The 13,506-nt window shown below is 42.6% G+C and overlaps 1 protein-coding gene across 3 annotated transcripts in view; it reads right to left on the reverse strand.

The window, feature by feature from the left end:
• RIC1 (RIC1 homolog, RAB6A GEF complex partner 1) overlaps positions 1-6,260 on the reverse strand; it is a 70,881-nt gene extending 64,621 nt beyond the window's left edge. For 2 of the 3 annotated variants that reach the window (XM_042449297.1, XM_042449298.1), the window contains exon 1: positions 5,838-6,260. In XM_042449297.1, the coding sequence (XP_042305231.1) occupies positions 5,838-5,978 (141 nt within the window). In that variant the 5' untranslated portion in view covers positions 5,979-6,260. The remainder of the gene's footprint in view (positions 1-5,837) is intronic. The other variant, XM_042449296.1, reaches the window with a different exon arrangement.
• Between the last annotated feature and the right edge of the window lie 7,246 nt (positions 6,261-13,506).

The following is a 13,506-nucleotide window of genomic DNA, read 5'->3' on the forward strand; positions in this document are numbered from 1 at the left end:
GAAACACTGATTTATACTGCTCTAGAAATGTTGAACTGGACTGAAATTTCAGATGAGAACAAACAAATGAAGGTTTGCTTGTATGAGTTGTGTTTGATTGGTGTTGCTCTGCTGACGAAATGCTCTTTGATTCAGCGGAGGTTTGCATCAACACAACAGGAAGAAAGGTGATTTCCTATTGGCCTGCAGTTCCCACACTGTTTTAAATGGCTCTCTAGTACTCCAGAACAGATTTCAGGAGACTGCAGACACAACAAGCAACCCAGAGGTCAAAGAGCATTTCATCAGTGGAGTAATGCCAACTATGTATTACCTAATTGCTGCTACTACAAATGCTACTGCTTTTAAGTTAATATGTCCAAGGTCTACAGAGGTTCTTCCTTGTCCTACTTCTTAGAAGATTGCAAGTATTCAGCAATTTCTTCTGCTGCTCAACTATGGCTCCTTCTACATTTGTGCATGAACTATGCTAAACACAACTGGCACTTCAGAGCTATGAGGAGTCCGAGATATCAGGCTGCTACTATCTAGTATCTTAGCTGCATCTGTGTAATAAAGGGAAAATTCTGGATAAAATAGCAGTAGATTAAGGTTACTTTTTAAATTAAAGAAAAGATAATGCCCTTCTTAATGCTAAAGGTAGTTCCTTATTAATATGGAGGCTATTTCTATACTACAAATAGTTATAATACCATCAATGTTCATAGACAATCATTCACAGATGTCAGAAGTCAGAAACCTAACATTTTTCAGAAAATAAAATTGCTTTGGAGGCTATTATTTAGGTTATTATTCCAAGCAAGTTTAAACTTCCTGGACAAGATACACATTTCAGGGAGGAAAGGAGGAAGTAACTTTCAAACAGACCTTTTCTACTTGGAAAAACATGCTGGCAACTCAGTCCTAAGGAACCAGCATGTAAACAGGACGAAATACACCAATATACAAGCTGAAAACTGGAAGTAACATTTTACTTCAACACAAACCACAGGCTATGCTTGGCATAAAAATGCAAGCACTGCCTTGCTGGATCAGATGGAAGGTCCATCAAATCTAGCATTTCATTTCCAGCAATGATCAGCCACAGTGCTTTGGCATTTTATTGTCATTTATATATGTTTGGTACTAATTTGGGAAGGTTTTCAACTTTACAAACAGCATACAAAACAGTATTAAATAAAATAAAAACCTAACCATGATTACACAAAATTTAATTATGTTAAATGGGGGGGGGGCTTATTTTTAAGTAACTACACAGAGAATCATATCCTAAACTTACTTAAAGCCATTTAAGCTGAGGCCATCTTCATAGCCTGCAGCAGTGAAGGCTGCCCATCCTGAAGCCTTGTTGCTGTTGTTGTTTGCTATCAAATCAATGAGGACTTATGGTGACCCTATGAATGAGACTTCTAAGATCTCTGCTCAGGTCTTGCAAACTCAATTCTGAAGCTACCATTCTCTTATGTGGGGCATGACATTTGCCCATCTTGAACCTGCTCTTTGTTTTGATCTGTAATCTCAAGGTCTTGTACTGCAACAGACGAGTTTCTCAGCCTGCTATAATGTTAACTTTCTAAATGTCCTCAAACGTTTTTCTTTTTTCTCTAACTAAATAACCCCAAATGTACTTCCCTCACAGGCAATTTGCCCAAAACATTGTAATTTTATGAACTTATTTCTCTATCTTCCCCATACCCACACCCAATCCATGTACACCAGAATGGGATGTTTATCCTCCACTCATTTTGGGGTCCCCAATTGTGCACAATCCACAAAGAAAAAGATCTACAACTTAGGCATTCTGTGGCATTCACAAGAATTGTAATCAACTTTGAACCACCATCCATGAACCTTTCCCCTCAAAAAAATCAGCCAGGACCACAAAACAAAAACAAAAACCTGTCTGAACAAATCCACTGCTTCAAAAACATGCTGGTGTAGTGGGAGGTGGGACACTGGTGAATTGGCTTGTTCTGATCATTCAATAGGTTGACTTCATGTGGAGGAGGACTGGAATTCTCACTGGCATCAGGAAATACAAGATGCATACATTAAACCCTAATACTTCATACACTGAAACTGTCATCTGAGTTACAAAATATCCCAGATATCTGCTAATGCAAGTATTATTATTATTATTATTATTATTAATATCGGTGTATGTGATTTAAGTATGGAGCAACCAAAAGTGTTATAAAAACTCTCCTTAATAATAACAGCTCACACTACTACAAATGATTGTCATTTGGGTGCTAATCAGAAATATATTTAAGACCACAGTCTGGAAACGTGGCGGCTTCATGCCAACCTACTTGGCAGTCTGATCTTTTGAACCATCATCCTCAAAGGCTGATAAGTGCTCAACCAGTACTACAAGTTACAGTGTGTCCCCATAAAATAATATTGCATCATAAGCTCATGAAATTAAGCTTCAATGATTGCCCTTTTTAAAATTAATCAATGTCTTGACATTAATGCTGGGCCAACAGAGCAAAGGGATACCAGAAGCCAACTTCTATGTGTGGGGGGGCAGGGGGAGATACATTACATTTTACCTGTTGAAATCCAAACAGAGGAGTATTTTGTTACAGCATGAATACTGTAAAGTGAGCCTGGACACCAGAGACACTGACATAAGAACTGTCATTATTAAGTCATGGTTGAAAGACACTACTTGTATAGAATTCAAATAGGAAAGTGTTAATTTCTTGTATAATTAGCAAATGCTACTTGGCTGTGTCTGAACACAAACCTATGTAACCCCATACCCCCATTTCTCTCCACTGGGCTATGATGACTAAATAAACATTTATAAACAAACAAACAAAAATCTTGCAAACTTCAGATGCTTGACATGACTGGCTCTTTCAGTATTTTCATTCCCATATCAAGTCTACATATTCATGAAGAGCAACCATCGCTTTGGCAAAAGTGTACATAAAATAACAATAACCACCAGGAACTGAGGAGTTTAGGGGAAAGCACTTTGTAAACAATGATTAGGAATTGGTATGTATCCAAGTCAGTACTATTGAGCAATGGATGACAGAAAAGGCAGTAGATGAACATCCTAATAGTTTATGCTAAAAAAATAGAAAAAAGGAATTGAGCATCAGAAACTTTAGATCCCCTAAGAGAAAGAGAGAAAACATAACTATTTCCAGAGCTACTTGTGTGAGGAACACTTCAAAACCAGCCTCTTTTGTGACTATAAAAGGATGAGGCTAGATGAAATGTTGCCAAGAATCTCTCCACCAAAACAAATCAGAACTAAGATGCAGGTGGGTTGTCTTTCCCCTCTCTTTGTATTGAAGGTATAGACTCTATACCTGTAACACAGAGAAACAATGTAGTTTCTATGTGTATGTTTTTGGGTTGTTGTTTTTTTAGTTTAGTTTACCTTTCCAAGGCAACTTAATGGGCACTTGCTCTTTAAATACCACCTCATAAACACATGTCTCAATTCATTGTTGGAAAGGGAAGAAGGAGGGAGAGTATCAGAATCTGAACATAAGCAACAGAGATCATAGAAAGACAACTCTGGAAGGAACCACCAAAGGTCACCCAGTCCAACCGTCTCCCCAAAAATTACAGGATTAATCCACAGAGAGTGCGTCCTCACAGGCGGCCGTCCCACTTGTATTTTAAAGCCTTCAAAAGAAAAAGGGGCCACCAACCTCTGAAGCTGAATCCACCAAGCTGCGGCTCTCTTAATCTCACACTGGGACACTTACATGCTGGACCAAAAAATAATAATTGGAATTAAAAAATGAAATACTTGGAAGGAGACCGGAACCATAAAAAATTAGGCAATGCCAAAAAGCATATCCGGGGTAGTCGTGTTATGAAAACTGTGCTACAAAAGAACTAGAAAAGATCCTAAAGAGTAAAGATATACAACTGAACACTAAAGTACGAATTGTCCAAGCCGTATGGATACAAGAGCTGGACAGTGAAGAAAGCAGATAAGAAGAAAATCAACTCATTTGAGATGTGGAGCTGGAGAAGAACGCTGAGGATTCAGTGGACGGCCAAAAAGACAAACAAATGGGTCCCAGAAAGATCAAGCCCAAACGGGAAGTTAAGATGATCAAATTGAGGCTGTTGTACTTTGGCTACATAATGAGAAGGCAAGATTCATTAGAAGAGGTGATAATGCTGGGAAAGGTGAAGTAGAAAAAGAGAAAGACCACACTCCAGATGGGTGGACTCAATTAAAGAGGTCAGGGGTATGAATCTACAGGACAAGAGCAGCAAAGATCCATGCTTTGAGCATTAAACGATAACCATGGAAATCAGGGTTCAAATCCCAGTTTAGCCATGTAAACCCACTGGATGACTCAAGTTATACTCTCAGCCTCAGAGGATAGCAACTGCAAACATGCTCTGAAGAAGCATGCTAAGAAAATCCCATGATAGGATCACCTTAGGGCTGCATAAATCTGAAATGACTTGAAGGCACACAACAACAACATCATCAACAACAGAGCAGTGGAGGACAGAGAGCCTTGGAGATGTCTCAGTCGCAGGGTCATCATTTGAAGGCAGTTAACAACAACAACAGCTGTGTTCAGGGTGACCAGAGATCATCCTTTACCAGGATATGTCCTCCATTTCAGCCTTCTGTCCAGGAGGAATTCCAAAATGCCCTCCATTTTGAGCAGGACTAAGAAGCATGAATGCATATTTTAGCGTTTTGACCTTTTATCTGGTCATGTCCTCCGTTTGTGGAAAGCACTCCCTCAGAGAGTGGTGGGGTCTCCTTCCTTGGAGGCCTTTAAGCAGAGGCTGAATGGCCATCTGTCATTGGGGATGCTTTGACTGAGAGTTCCTGCATGGCAGAATAAAGGGGTTGGACTTAATGGCCCTTGCGGTCTCTTCCAACTCTAGGAGTCTATGATTCTTCTTGACCAGCATCCATTTTTCAGTGCCTTGTCCTCCTTTGCAGTGAGGACATTTGTCCCTTGAAGTCGTCCTGGTTTAACCAAAGTGTGGGCGAGAGACAAAAAGACTATGGCTTATATCAAAATGAGCATCAGTCCACATCCTGTGAGGGTGAGGCAGCCAAGTACAACAACATCCAAGATCCAGTAATACCTTTTGTTTCCTTATCTGGTGCCAACCGAAAGGCACAAAACACACCTTGGAAGTTTTTTGTGGGTGTTTCGATCTGTGCGGAAACGTTTTGGAAGAAGTTATTCCCAACGTCTCACCAATATCTGTGGCATCTTCAGAGAACGCTGCTGCCATGGAAGGGAATGGGATCCTGTTGGCTGAGAGGAAGCGGTTTGCATGTTAATCTGTGCATTGTCCTGTTGTTGAAGGGCAAGGCCTGGGGGTGTGTATTGCCATTCAACAAGGGACCAACACATGGATCCACATGGAATCACTTCCCCTCAACCAACAGTATAGACACCCCACTCTCCTCCATGACAGCCTTCTCGGAAGATGCCAGATGCCACAGAGGCTGCAATGAACTCTTCTAGCATACAGCCACATGGCCCCCAAAACCCACAAGATGGCTTCATGTCCCCCTGTTTACGAGGGACCTCACAGAGAATAAGGTCTGTAGCCCACATAAGGTCAGCCCTTGGGGATATGGATAGAGTGGAAGAAGCCCCAGCTGCGAAGGAGAATGAATGGCGGAGTCCCTCCTTGGAGTCCTTTAAGCAGAGGCTGGGTGGCCCTCTGTCATTAGGGACGCTTTGATGGGGAGTTCCTGCATGGCAGGAGGGGGCTGGGCTGGATCAGGGCCCTCCTTGGGGCCTGCTCAAAACGGAGGGCCCTGGGGAAGGGGGTCCTCTGAGGAGCGCCGCCCCTGCTCTCCCTCCACTTACCCGGTTGTGCCAGAGGCCGAGCTGGGAGCGGGAGAGCACTGCGAACCAAGTCCTGCGCGGGTCGGCCTGGATGCGGAGCGGGGGCTCCAGGGCCTCCGGGGGGCCCAGCAGCCTCTTGGGCCAGCCGCTCAGGAAATACATGGCGCCGTCCTCCTCCTCCCTTCCTTCCTTCCTTCCTTAGGCGGCAGGCGCGGCCAGATGGGCTGCAGCCCGAGGCATCAGCGAAGGGGTGCCCCCGAGGGACGAAGGACGAGGGAAGCGGAGACGGAGACGCCGCCGCCGCCGCTGTTCATGCCCACAGCTTCACCTTCTTCGCGGAGGACCCTTTGGAGGAGGCCGAGCCACGGAAGGCTAGTGCTCGCGACGGCGCTCTCGCCACCCTCCTCCTCCTCCTGCCGCCATCTCTCTCTCGTTTCGGCAGTTGAGACACCTGGAGGGAGGAGACACAGAAAAGAAGTGCCCTCGGTCAGAAGTGGCAACTCGGCACTGTGGGGCGGAGGAAAAGAAAAAGGAGGAGGAAGAGGAGGGGTCAAAATGGACACCGCCATTGGCTGAGCGCTTCAAGCCGGAAGTTGCGTCACGAAGCTTCCGGGAGATGATAGAGACGCAGAGAGAGGAGAGTTTGAGAAAGCGTCGGCTTCCGGTATGGGTTAAGGAGGGATTATTTTAATATTTGCATAAAGGGGCGGGGACAACGTGACGTAGTGTTCGGACGGTGGAAAGCGGCTGATCGAGGGGTATATTTGCATAAAGGGGCGGGGAAAGCGTGACGTAGCGTTCGGACGGTGGAAAGCGGCTGATCGAGGGGTTACATTTGCATAAAGGGGCGGGGAAAGCGTGACGTAGCGTTCTGAAGCGGCTGAGCGTGTCAAGGGGAGAAGCAGGGAGTGTGGATGGTTCTGGAAGGAGGCAGCATTGGTCTGGGAAGCTAAGCAGGGTCGGCCTCGGTGAGGATGTGGGTGGGAGGCCGACCCTGCTTGTCTAAATCTTATTCGCATCAAACCAGAACGAATCTGCAGAAATGGAGGGACAACCGTGTTCTGAAACCAATGAGCAAAGGGGCGCAAAGCACACATGGCTGCCTGTGCCAAGGCCAGGGGTGTGGGGTAGGGCCCACACTGGGTGGCACCATTGGAGGAGGCATGGGCAGCAGTGAGGAGCCCAAGGCCTCTTCCCCAGAAGGAAAAGGGAACTGTTCATCCTTTTGGAGGAGAGAGGACAGGGTCAAGGTTCAGGCCCTGAACAGAGTGGCCATAAACACTGGCAACCCCTCCAGCCTTTCCCTTCTGCAGCCTCCCCCTTTTGGCCTGGCTCCTTTCTGCCCTTGTCTTCCAAGGCGGATGGATGTTTGCTGCGCCTTCCTCTCTCCTGGAGGGCGGAGGTCTTACGTAATTAAAACGCTGCTCTTGCTCAGGGAGGGCCCTGCCTTGGCTGAGGGACACAGAGTTCCCTGGGCTGAGACCCTTCTCCTCACCCGCACCCCGCCTCAGAAGGTCCATGGGGGCCACACTGGGTGATGCCACTGCCATTAATGGCGTCACACGCAAGGCTAGGGAAGGATTTTCTCCAGCTCTGACATTGGACTAATGAAATCCCTCTTTATGCAATAACCCTAAATTAAATGTGTCCAAGCCCACTCTGAGCAAGCATGCCGTTGTGTCATTAGAAATGTCACTCCGCTTGGAACAGCTTATCAGAAGCATCCTGCTCAGGTTTCAATTCCTTCCCCCCCCTTAGCCCCTCTTTCCCCCCCCCAAACTTTTGTCACTAATTCATTTCCTCATAGGCCCATCTATGTTTATTACTATGAGGCAAAGCAGATGGGCGGCAAGCAGTGGCCTCAGGCCGCAATCGTGCCAGTCCCACAGCGGCCACATGGTCCTCTTCCAAAGCGGGGAGCCACCATGGTCCCAAGCCAGCTTATTCCCACTCCTTTTTGATCTGGTCCCAAGGATCACATTGTGGCGAGAGAGCGGCTTCCAGACACTTTGGGGGCATGCATTGTTTGAACATTATGCTCCTACAGTGGACCGAAGTCGCTTTATTTGGCCCATGTGTTCCAGGCCAATGTCAAAAGAGCACAAAATCATTTTAACTTTTATGTTGTGCAACATAATTTATATTCTCCTTTTACTGTGGTTCCCACAATACAGCATTACACTGATGTACGACTGAGTATAGAGTTATCAGACATATCTTAGAGAGGAGGAGGAGGAGTGAAGTTCAGTGTGTAATATATTTTAGTGCAAGTTGTTTCAGTTCTCTAGTACTGAGACAGTCAAAGCTGTATAGATCCCAGTGTTGCTGTTCACCTCTTTGTCAGTAGGACTTGCTTTACTGAAAGCAGTCATTAAATAGCTCCAGCTGAACATGCATCTCTCTCCCTTCAGATTCCCTTTCTTTTGGTATAGATCCACGTAGTTAACTTCGGCATTCAAGTCCGTTTTTTAATGCTTAATTCTCCTTTACTTTCCCACAGTTTGGATCTTCATAGAATGAGTGAACATTGGCTGTTTCCTTGAGAAGCTTCAGGTCTTTCACTCCCCCAGATGGATTTATGAGAGGACTGGACACAAGGTCAATGTACACTGAATAAATAATATCTCAGTTCCTATAACAATGCTTCACTTCTGCAATGTCTACAAAGCATAAATATGTAGCTTGCATAGTTTGAATAAAACAGAAGACACAAGGGGGAGCAGCAGAGCTTGGCAGACGGTAAAAACCAGAAATGATGCAGATTTTGACCTTTTGCTACACTTCATTAGTCAAAACATACTGAGCTTGATGGAAAGTGAAAGTCCAAAAGGTGACTGGTTTTTAACAGTAGCGTTTAAGATAGGAGGTTACTCCATGAGGGAATGCTAGCCATCTGTTATTGGTGGAGGAAATCTATGATAGGACAATAACTTTATTAGGAATCAAACAAAATGTTGTAACCAAATTAATGGATGTTCTCCAGAGAATTATGCTAGAGACTCAAAACAGCCAGCAGATATATTTCAAATATATATTTCAAATAATACTTCTTTTGATATTCTTTTGATATTTGTGCTTTGCAACATTCCTCTTTCCTATTTTTGGTGGACTCCCAAAAATCGTGTTGGTTCTACTTATTAAACTGACACAGGAGTTTCTTATATGATATCTGCAGTTAACAGGTGTTCAAAAATTACTGAAGAAAGATCTAATTTCAGAGTATAGTGTGAGAAGTACATGGCAGACATCAGCCTCTCAAATCATGTGCAGACATGGGCTCACATGACAATTTTTGCCTGGCTATTGACAAAGAATTAAAAGGCAGACAAATAGTGCCATTTTGCTCCACAAATTCGTTTTATATGAGCATCAAACCATTTAAAACTATAATCCATGGAAATATCTACAGTAGTACTTATGAGCAATCTGAGACATGAGAGATGGGAACAATTTTGAAATCAGTTTGCATACTGATCTATGTATTTCTCTCATTTATGCCTCATGAAATTAAAATACCATTCTTGTTATTATTTAATGTCTGTAGACTTTGATCATTCTTTCATGGGAAAGAATCCAAAAACTCTCTTCATGACCTTGGACAAGCATACACAGAATGGGAAGGAACACATTATTGATTGATTGATTGATTATAAAGGGAGTAAAAGTAGAAAAGAAGGCTGTCTGCTAGGCTCAGATGTGTGAGAGCTATGACAGTTCAACATAAACTACATTCCCTTAGGAATGTAATATTCCACTGAGGCGTTCATCATATTACATTAAAATCGGAACAAGATTAAATAATCAAGGGCTGCAAGTTTACTTTAAAGGCCTGATCATGAATCTAAATGTGAGAGTGTTATTTTTAAGATCAATATTGGATTTCTGCATGTGAATCCCTTCTTAAAACAAAGCAAAATACAGTAAGTCTAAATCCCATTGGCAATTCCAACCAAAGCATACTTTGAATTAAAGGAACTTACATAAGTAATGACATACCACATTCCCATCTATTCAGTGGATTGGCTCCAGCTGGAACTAACAAATGGGTTTAGGTGACAATAATAAATATTTTTCTTCAAATTCGAATGATTGTATATGTGAAGAAACTGCGCAGGAGTAGAGGGCTAATAACAGCTTTGCTGCCCAAAGTCGGCAGCTAACCTGTAATCAGGTGAAGATTTATATGAGTGTACAGTATCTCAATCATCATACTTAAGTTCACATAATATGATGTTTGCTTGTTTAGCTCCCATGTGAACAACAAACCTTTAGCCTGTGCAGTGGATTCAAATTTGGAGGAATTCCCAGTGGGGATCTTCACAGGAAGGGCTCAATTTCCACAAATGTATAAACATGTCACTTACCAAATGTTATTTTACTTGTGTGAAGTTGCCAGTGCTGTGGTTCCCTGTAAAAAGGCACTTGGTTAACTTGTGACACTATTACAGTGCAGCAACAAGGAGTAGGTCTTCTTTTTTAACATGCTGTTCCATTTGGAAATCCCCTGAGCATTTGAAGAAATATAGACCACAAACTGGGTAAAAGGAAGTAGTTGCTAGTCAACAATTGTTGTTGTTGTTTCATAACTTTGTTTAAAAAACAACAACACATTTCAGTTCATGAAAATTCATGGAAGCTGGTCCTTGACATTTAAATTATAATAATACTGATCCCAGATCAGTTCCCATAATGGTTTTTCTGGCTAGGATTTGTGTCAGGAAGGGATGTAAATTGCCCCAGGATCTTTGATAAATACTTGCATATAAAAACCCATTCATAAAAATTAAAATGTTGAACATGGGGTAAATGACCTTTAGATGGCTGATACATGGATTGTTTACCTGTAGCGGACAAAGTTCCAGCCCATTAATATTTTACGTTCACTTTACTGATTTAGCTTATTGACATTTTGCCTTCATTTTATTAATCTTAGCATAAGAACCTATGAAGTTGACTTAAACTCTCTCCACTCTCGTTGTCATTCCTTTGCTCGCTGAAAGGTTCCCTTTATCTCCTCTCTGTTTCTGCTTCTGAAGATGTGAAGGGGAGCATGTTCTCGGGGAAAAGAAAGGGAAGTACAAGTTGATGAGGGCAGGGAATAAACATGGCTGAGAACATATTATTGTTTGCTAGATTCCAGGTTTGACATAGCACAGGTCTCTTCCCCAACCAGTTCAAAACAGTAAACACTTGACAGGGAAATCTATATGACACTGACCTTCTGTCTTTCTTATTCCACCACTACCATGTATTTATTCTTAATAATTTTGACCAGTTGTAGCGATATTATTTGAACCAACATAGTGTAGTTTGAGAGTTAGACTATGACTCTGGAGACTAGGGCACAAATCCACATAAACCCATTGGGAGACATTGGGCAAATCACACTTTCTTAGGCTCAGAGGATAGCTATGGCAAACCCTCTCTGAAGAAACCTGCCAAGAAAACCCGATGATCGGTTTGCCTTAGGGTCACCATAAGTCAGAAACAACTTGAAAGCATACAACAAGCACTGTTCTTTCCTTGCATCATATTTCAGTGTCCCCATTTCAGCATCCAGTTCTGGATGCATAACTGTCAGCAAATGAATTGGTCTGGAATACCTTCTCTTTAGTCCATAGTGCGATTAAAATTCTTCTCTTCCCAGTCAAATATACTGTGATTTGGCCACAAGCAATTTGCAGGAGCTTGGGCTTTTTGCAGTCCTCCCCCTAAAATCATTAAACTACACAGAAAAAGATACTGTGGTTTTTACCAGAAAACAACAGAAATGCCATTATTGCATGTGTGACAGTTCATCTGCTTCCCTTGAATTCAAATGGCTGTGCGCTTTCAACAGAGGAAGGATGGACAGATGCAGTGGTGTCACTAGGGTTAGTGTCTCATGGTGTTGCCCCCCACTGACCTCTTACACCACACCTTAGAAAAATTTTAGTGATGTTTTTTATACTAATGTTCCTAATAAATTGTAATTCCTATGTATCATTGAGTGTAATGGTAATAGTTGTGACATAAACAACTAGCACAATTAAAATTATACTTTTAAATTAAAATATATGCACAGCCTTAATGTATTAACATATACATAGTTTCATGTGCTTACAGTGAAAATTTAGTAAAATGTGATGATTTAAAACAATTTTTTTTAAAAAAAATTAAAATTATTTTGACATTTGACATTTTCTTTTAAAAATACTCAGGGCCTCTCCTTTTTCCTCCCACTGAGCCTCACCCCTCTCATACCATCTCTTCAACATTTTAATGGGATGCAGGTGAATGTCACAGCCTGTTTTTGCCCAAAGGCAGATGTTTGAGGAGCTGTGGTGCCACCCTTGCTTAGGATGTCACCTGGTGTGGTCCACACCCTCTGTACCCCAGTAGTGATGCCACTGAGCAGATATGAATAGATGCAAATTTGCACAGGAAAGTGGGGGGGAAATAGCCGTCAATACAAATGTGCAAAAATCCACAGCAATGTGCATAATATGCTTGAGTGTAGCCTAGCCCTTTTTTGTCTACTTCCCATTACTTTGCCTCCTTCAAGTGTGTTATGTAATCTGGTGGTGGAGGTTACTGATGCAGTGAGATGTAAATTACATGGTTTAATGTGGTGGGGAGGGGATAACATGTCACTATGTTATCATCCCATCAGAGATGTTAGGCTGTTGAAGATTAGGGAGGAGGAAGAGAGGCCAGTAAATCTTACAGCTGCCTCATCACCATGACATCTCCTCCCCCCAAAAGAAAATCTAGTGAGACTTCATAGCTGGAAAAACACACCAGTGAATGCCATTATATCAACCAATTTTATGTGAGATTGATTAATAGCTCCATGAAAAAATCCCTACTGTTGATGTTGGAAATGAGGCTGAACAAGTTGGGAAAAGGAGAGCATCCTTTAGATTGCCAGAAAGAAAGTGTGATATCCTGTGTATAAACAATCATATCAAATGAAACAAGACGCTGTTTGCTTGTTTTATCCCATCATTCCAAAGCAATAATTTTTGCTGGAACTAGTAGAAACTGACTCTGCCAAGTCACCCAAGACCTATGTTAAGTAATGTTGTTGACAACCCTGTCTGCTGTTGCTTCTAGCTGCCACCACTCCAATATACGAAGTGCCATCTCTGTCTCTTTGGTTGTTGCTCAAGTGATTTAAAGGCAAAGCTACTTTCTGTGTGGCTGATGCAGCAAAGCCTATAACTACCTGATCACTCAGCCTAAGATTTGGCTTAACCCAGCTTTAGATAACACAAATAACAGGGAGGGAAGATATTTCCAGAAGAGGACTAGCAAGCAGATGAAAGCGGCACTTAATTTCTGTCTTGTGTATGCCCTTCCTGGACAACCAATTCCCCAAGGTAGGGCTTACTTCCAGTGTTAGAGGCCAGTCAGGTGAAACATATGATCCAGTATTTCACAGAAGAAAACTGGGACATGTGTATGCAAGCAAAATTGGGGCGGACAAGGTGGCAAAGGTTATTAATGAGGAAGAACTCACAAACTAGGAGAGGCTGCAGCAGTTTGTTTTTGACTGTGTCTACTGGGAAGGCCCAGATTCTATCCTTCCCCCCCTCACCCCGAGTTAATAGAGTGCAAACTGTTTGTGCAATTTCAACTCAGTTTTTTAAAGATATGCTGAGGACAAAGTGAAAGAAGGAGAGAGAAACTGGAACAATTGAAAAGCAGC

Source organism: Sceloporus undulatus, chromosome 2, assembly GCF_019175285.1.
Source record: "Sceloporus undulatus isolate JIND9_A2432 ecotype Alabama chromosome 2, SceUnd_v1.1, whole genome shotgun sequence".
Classification (NCBI taxonomy): domain Eukaryota; kingdom Metazoa; phylum Chordata; class Lepidosauria; order Squamata; family Phrynosomatidae; genus Sceloporus; species Sceloporus undulatus.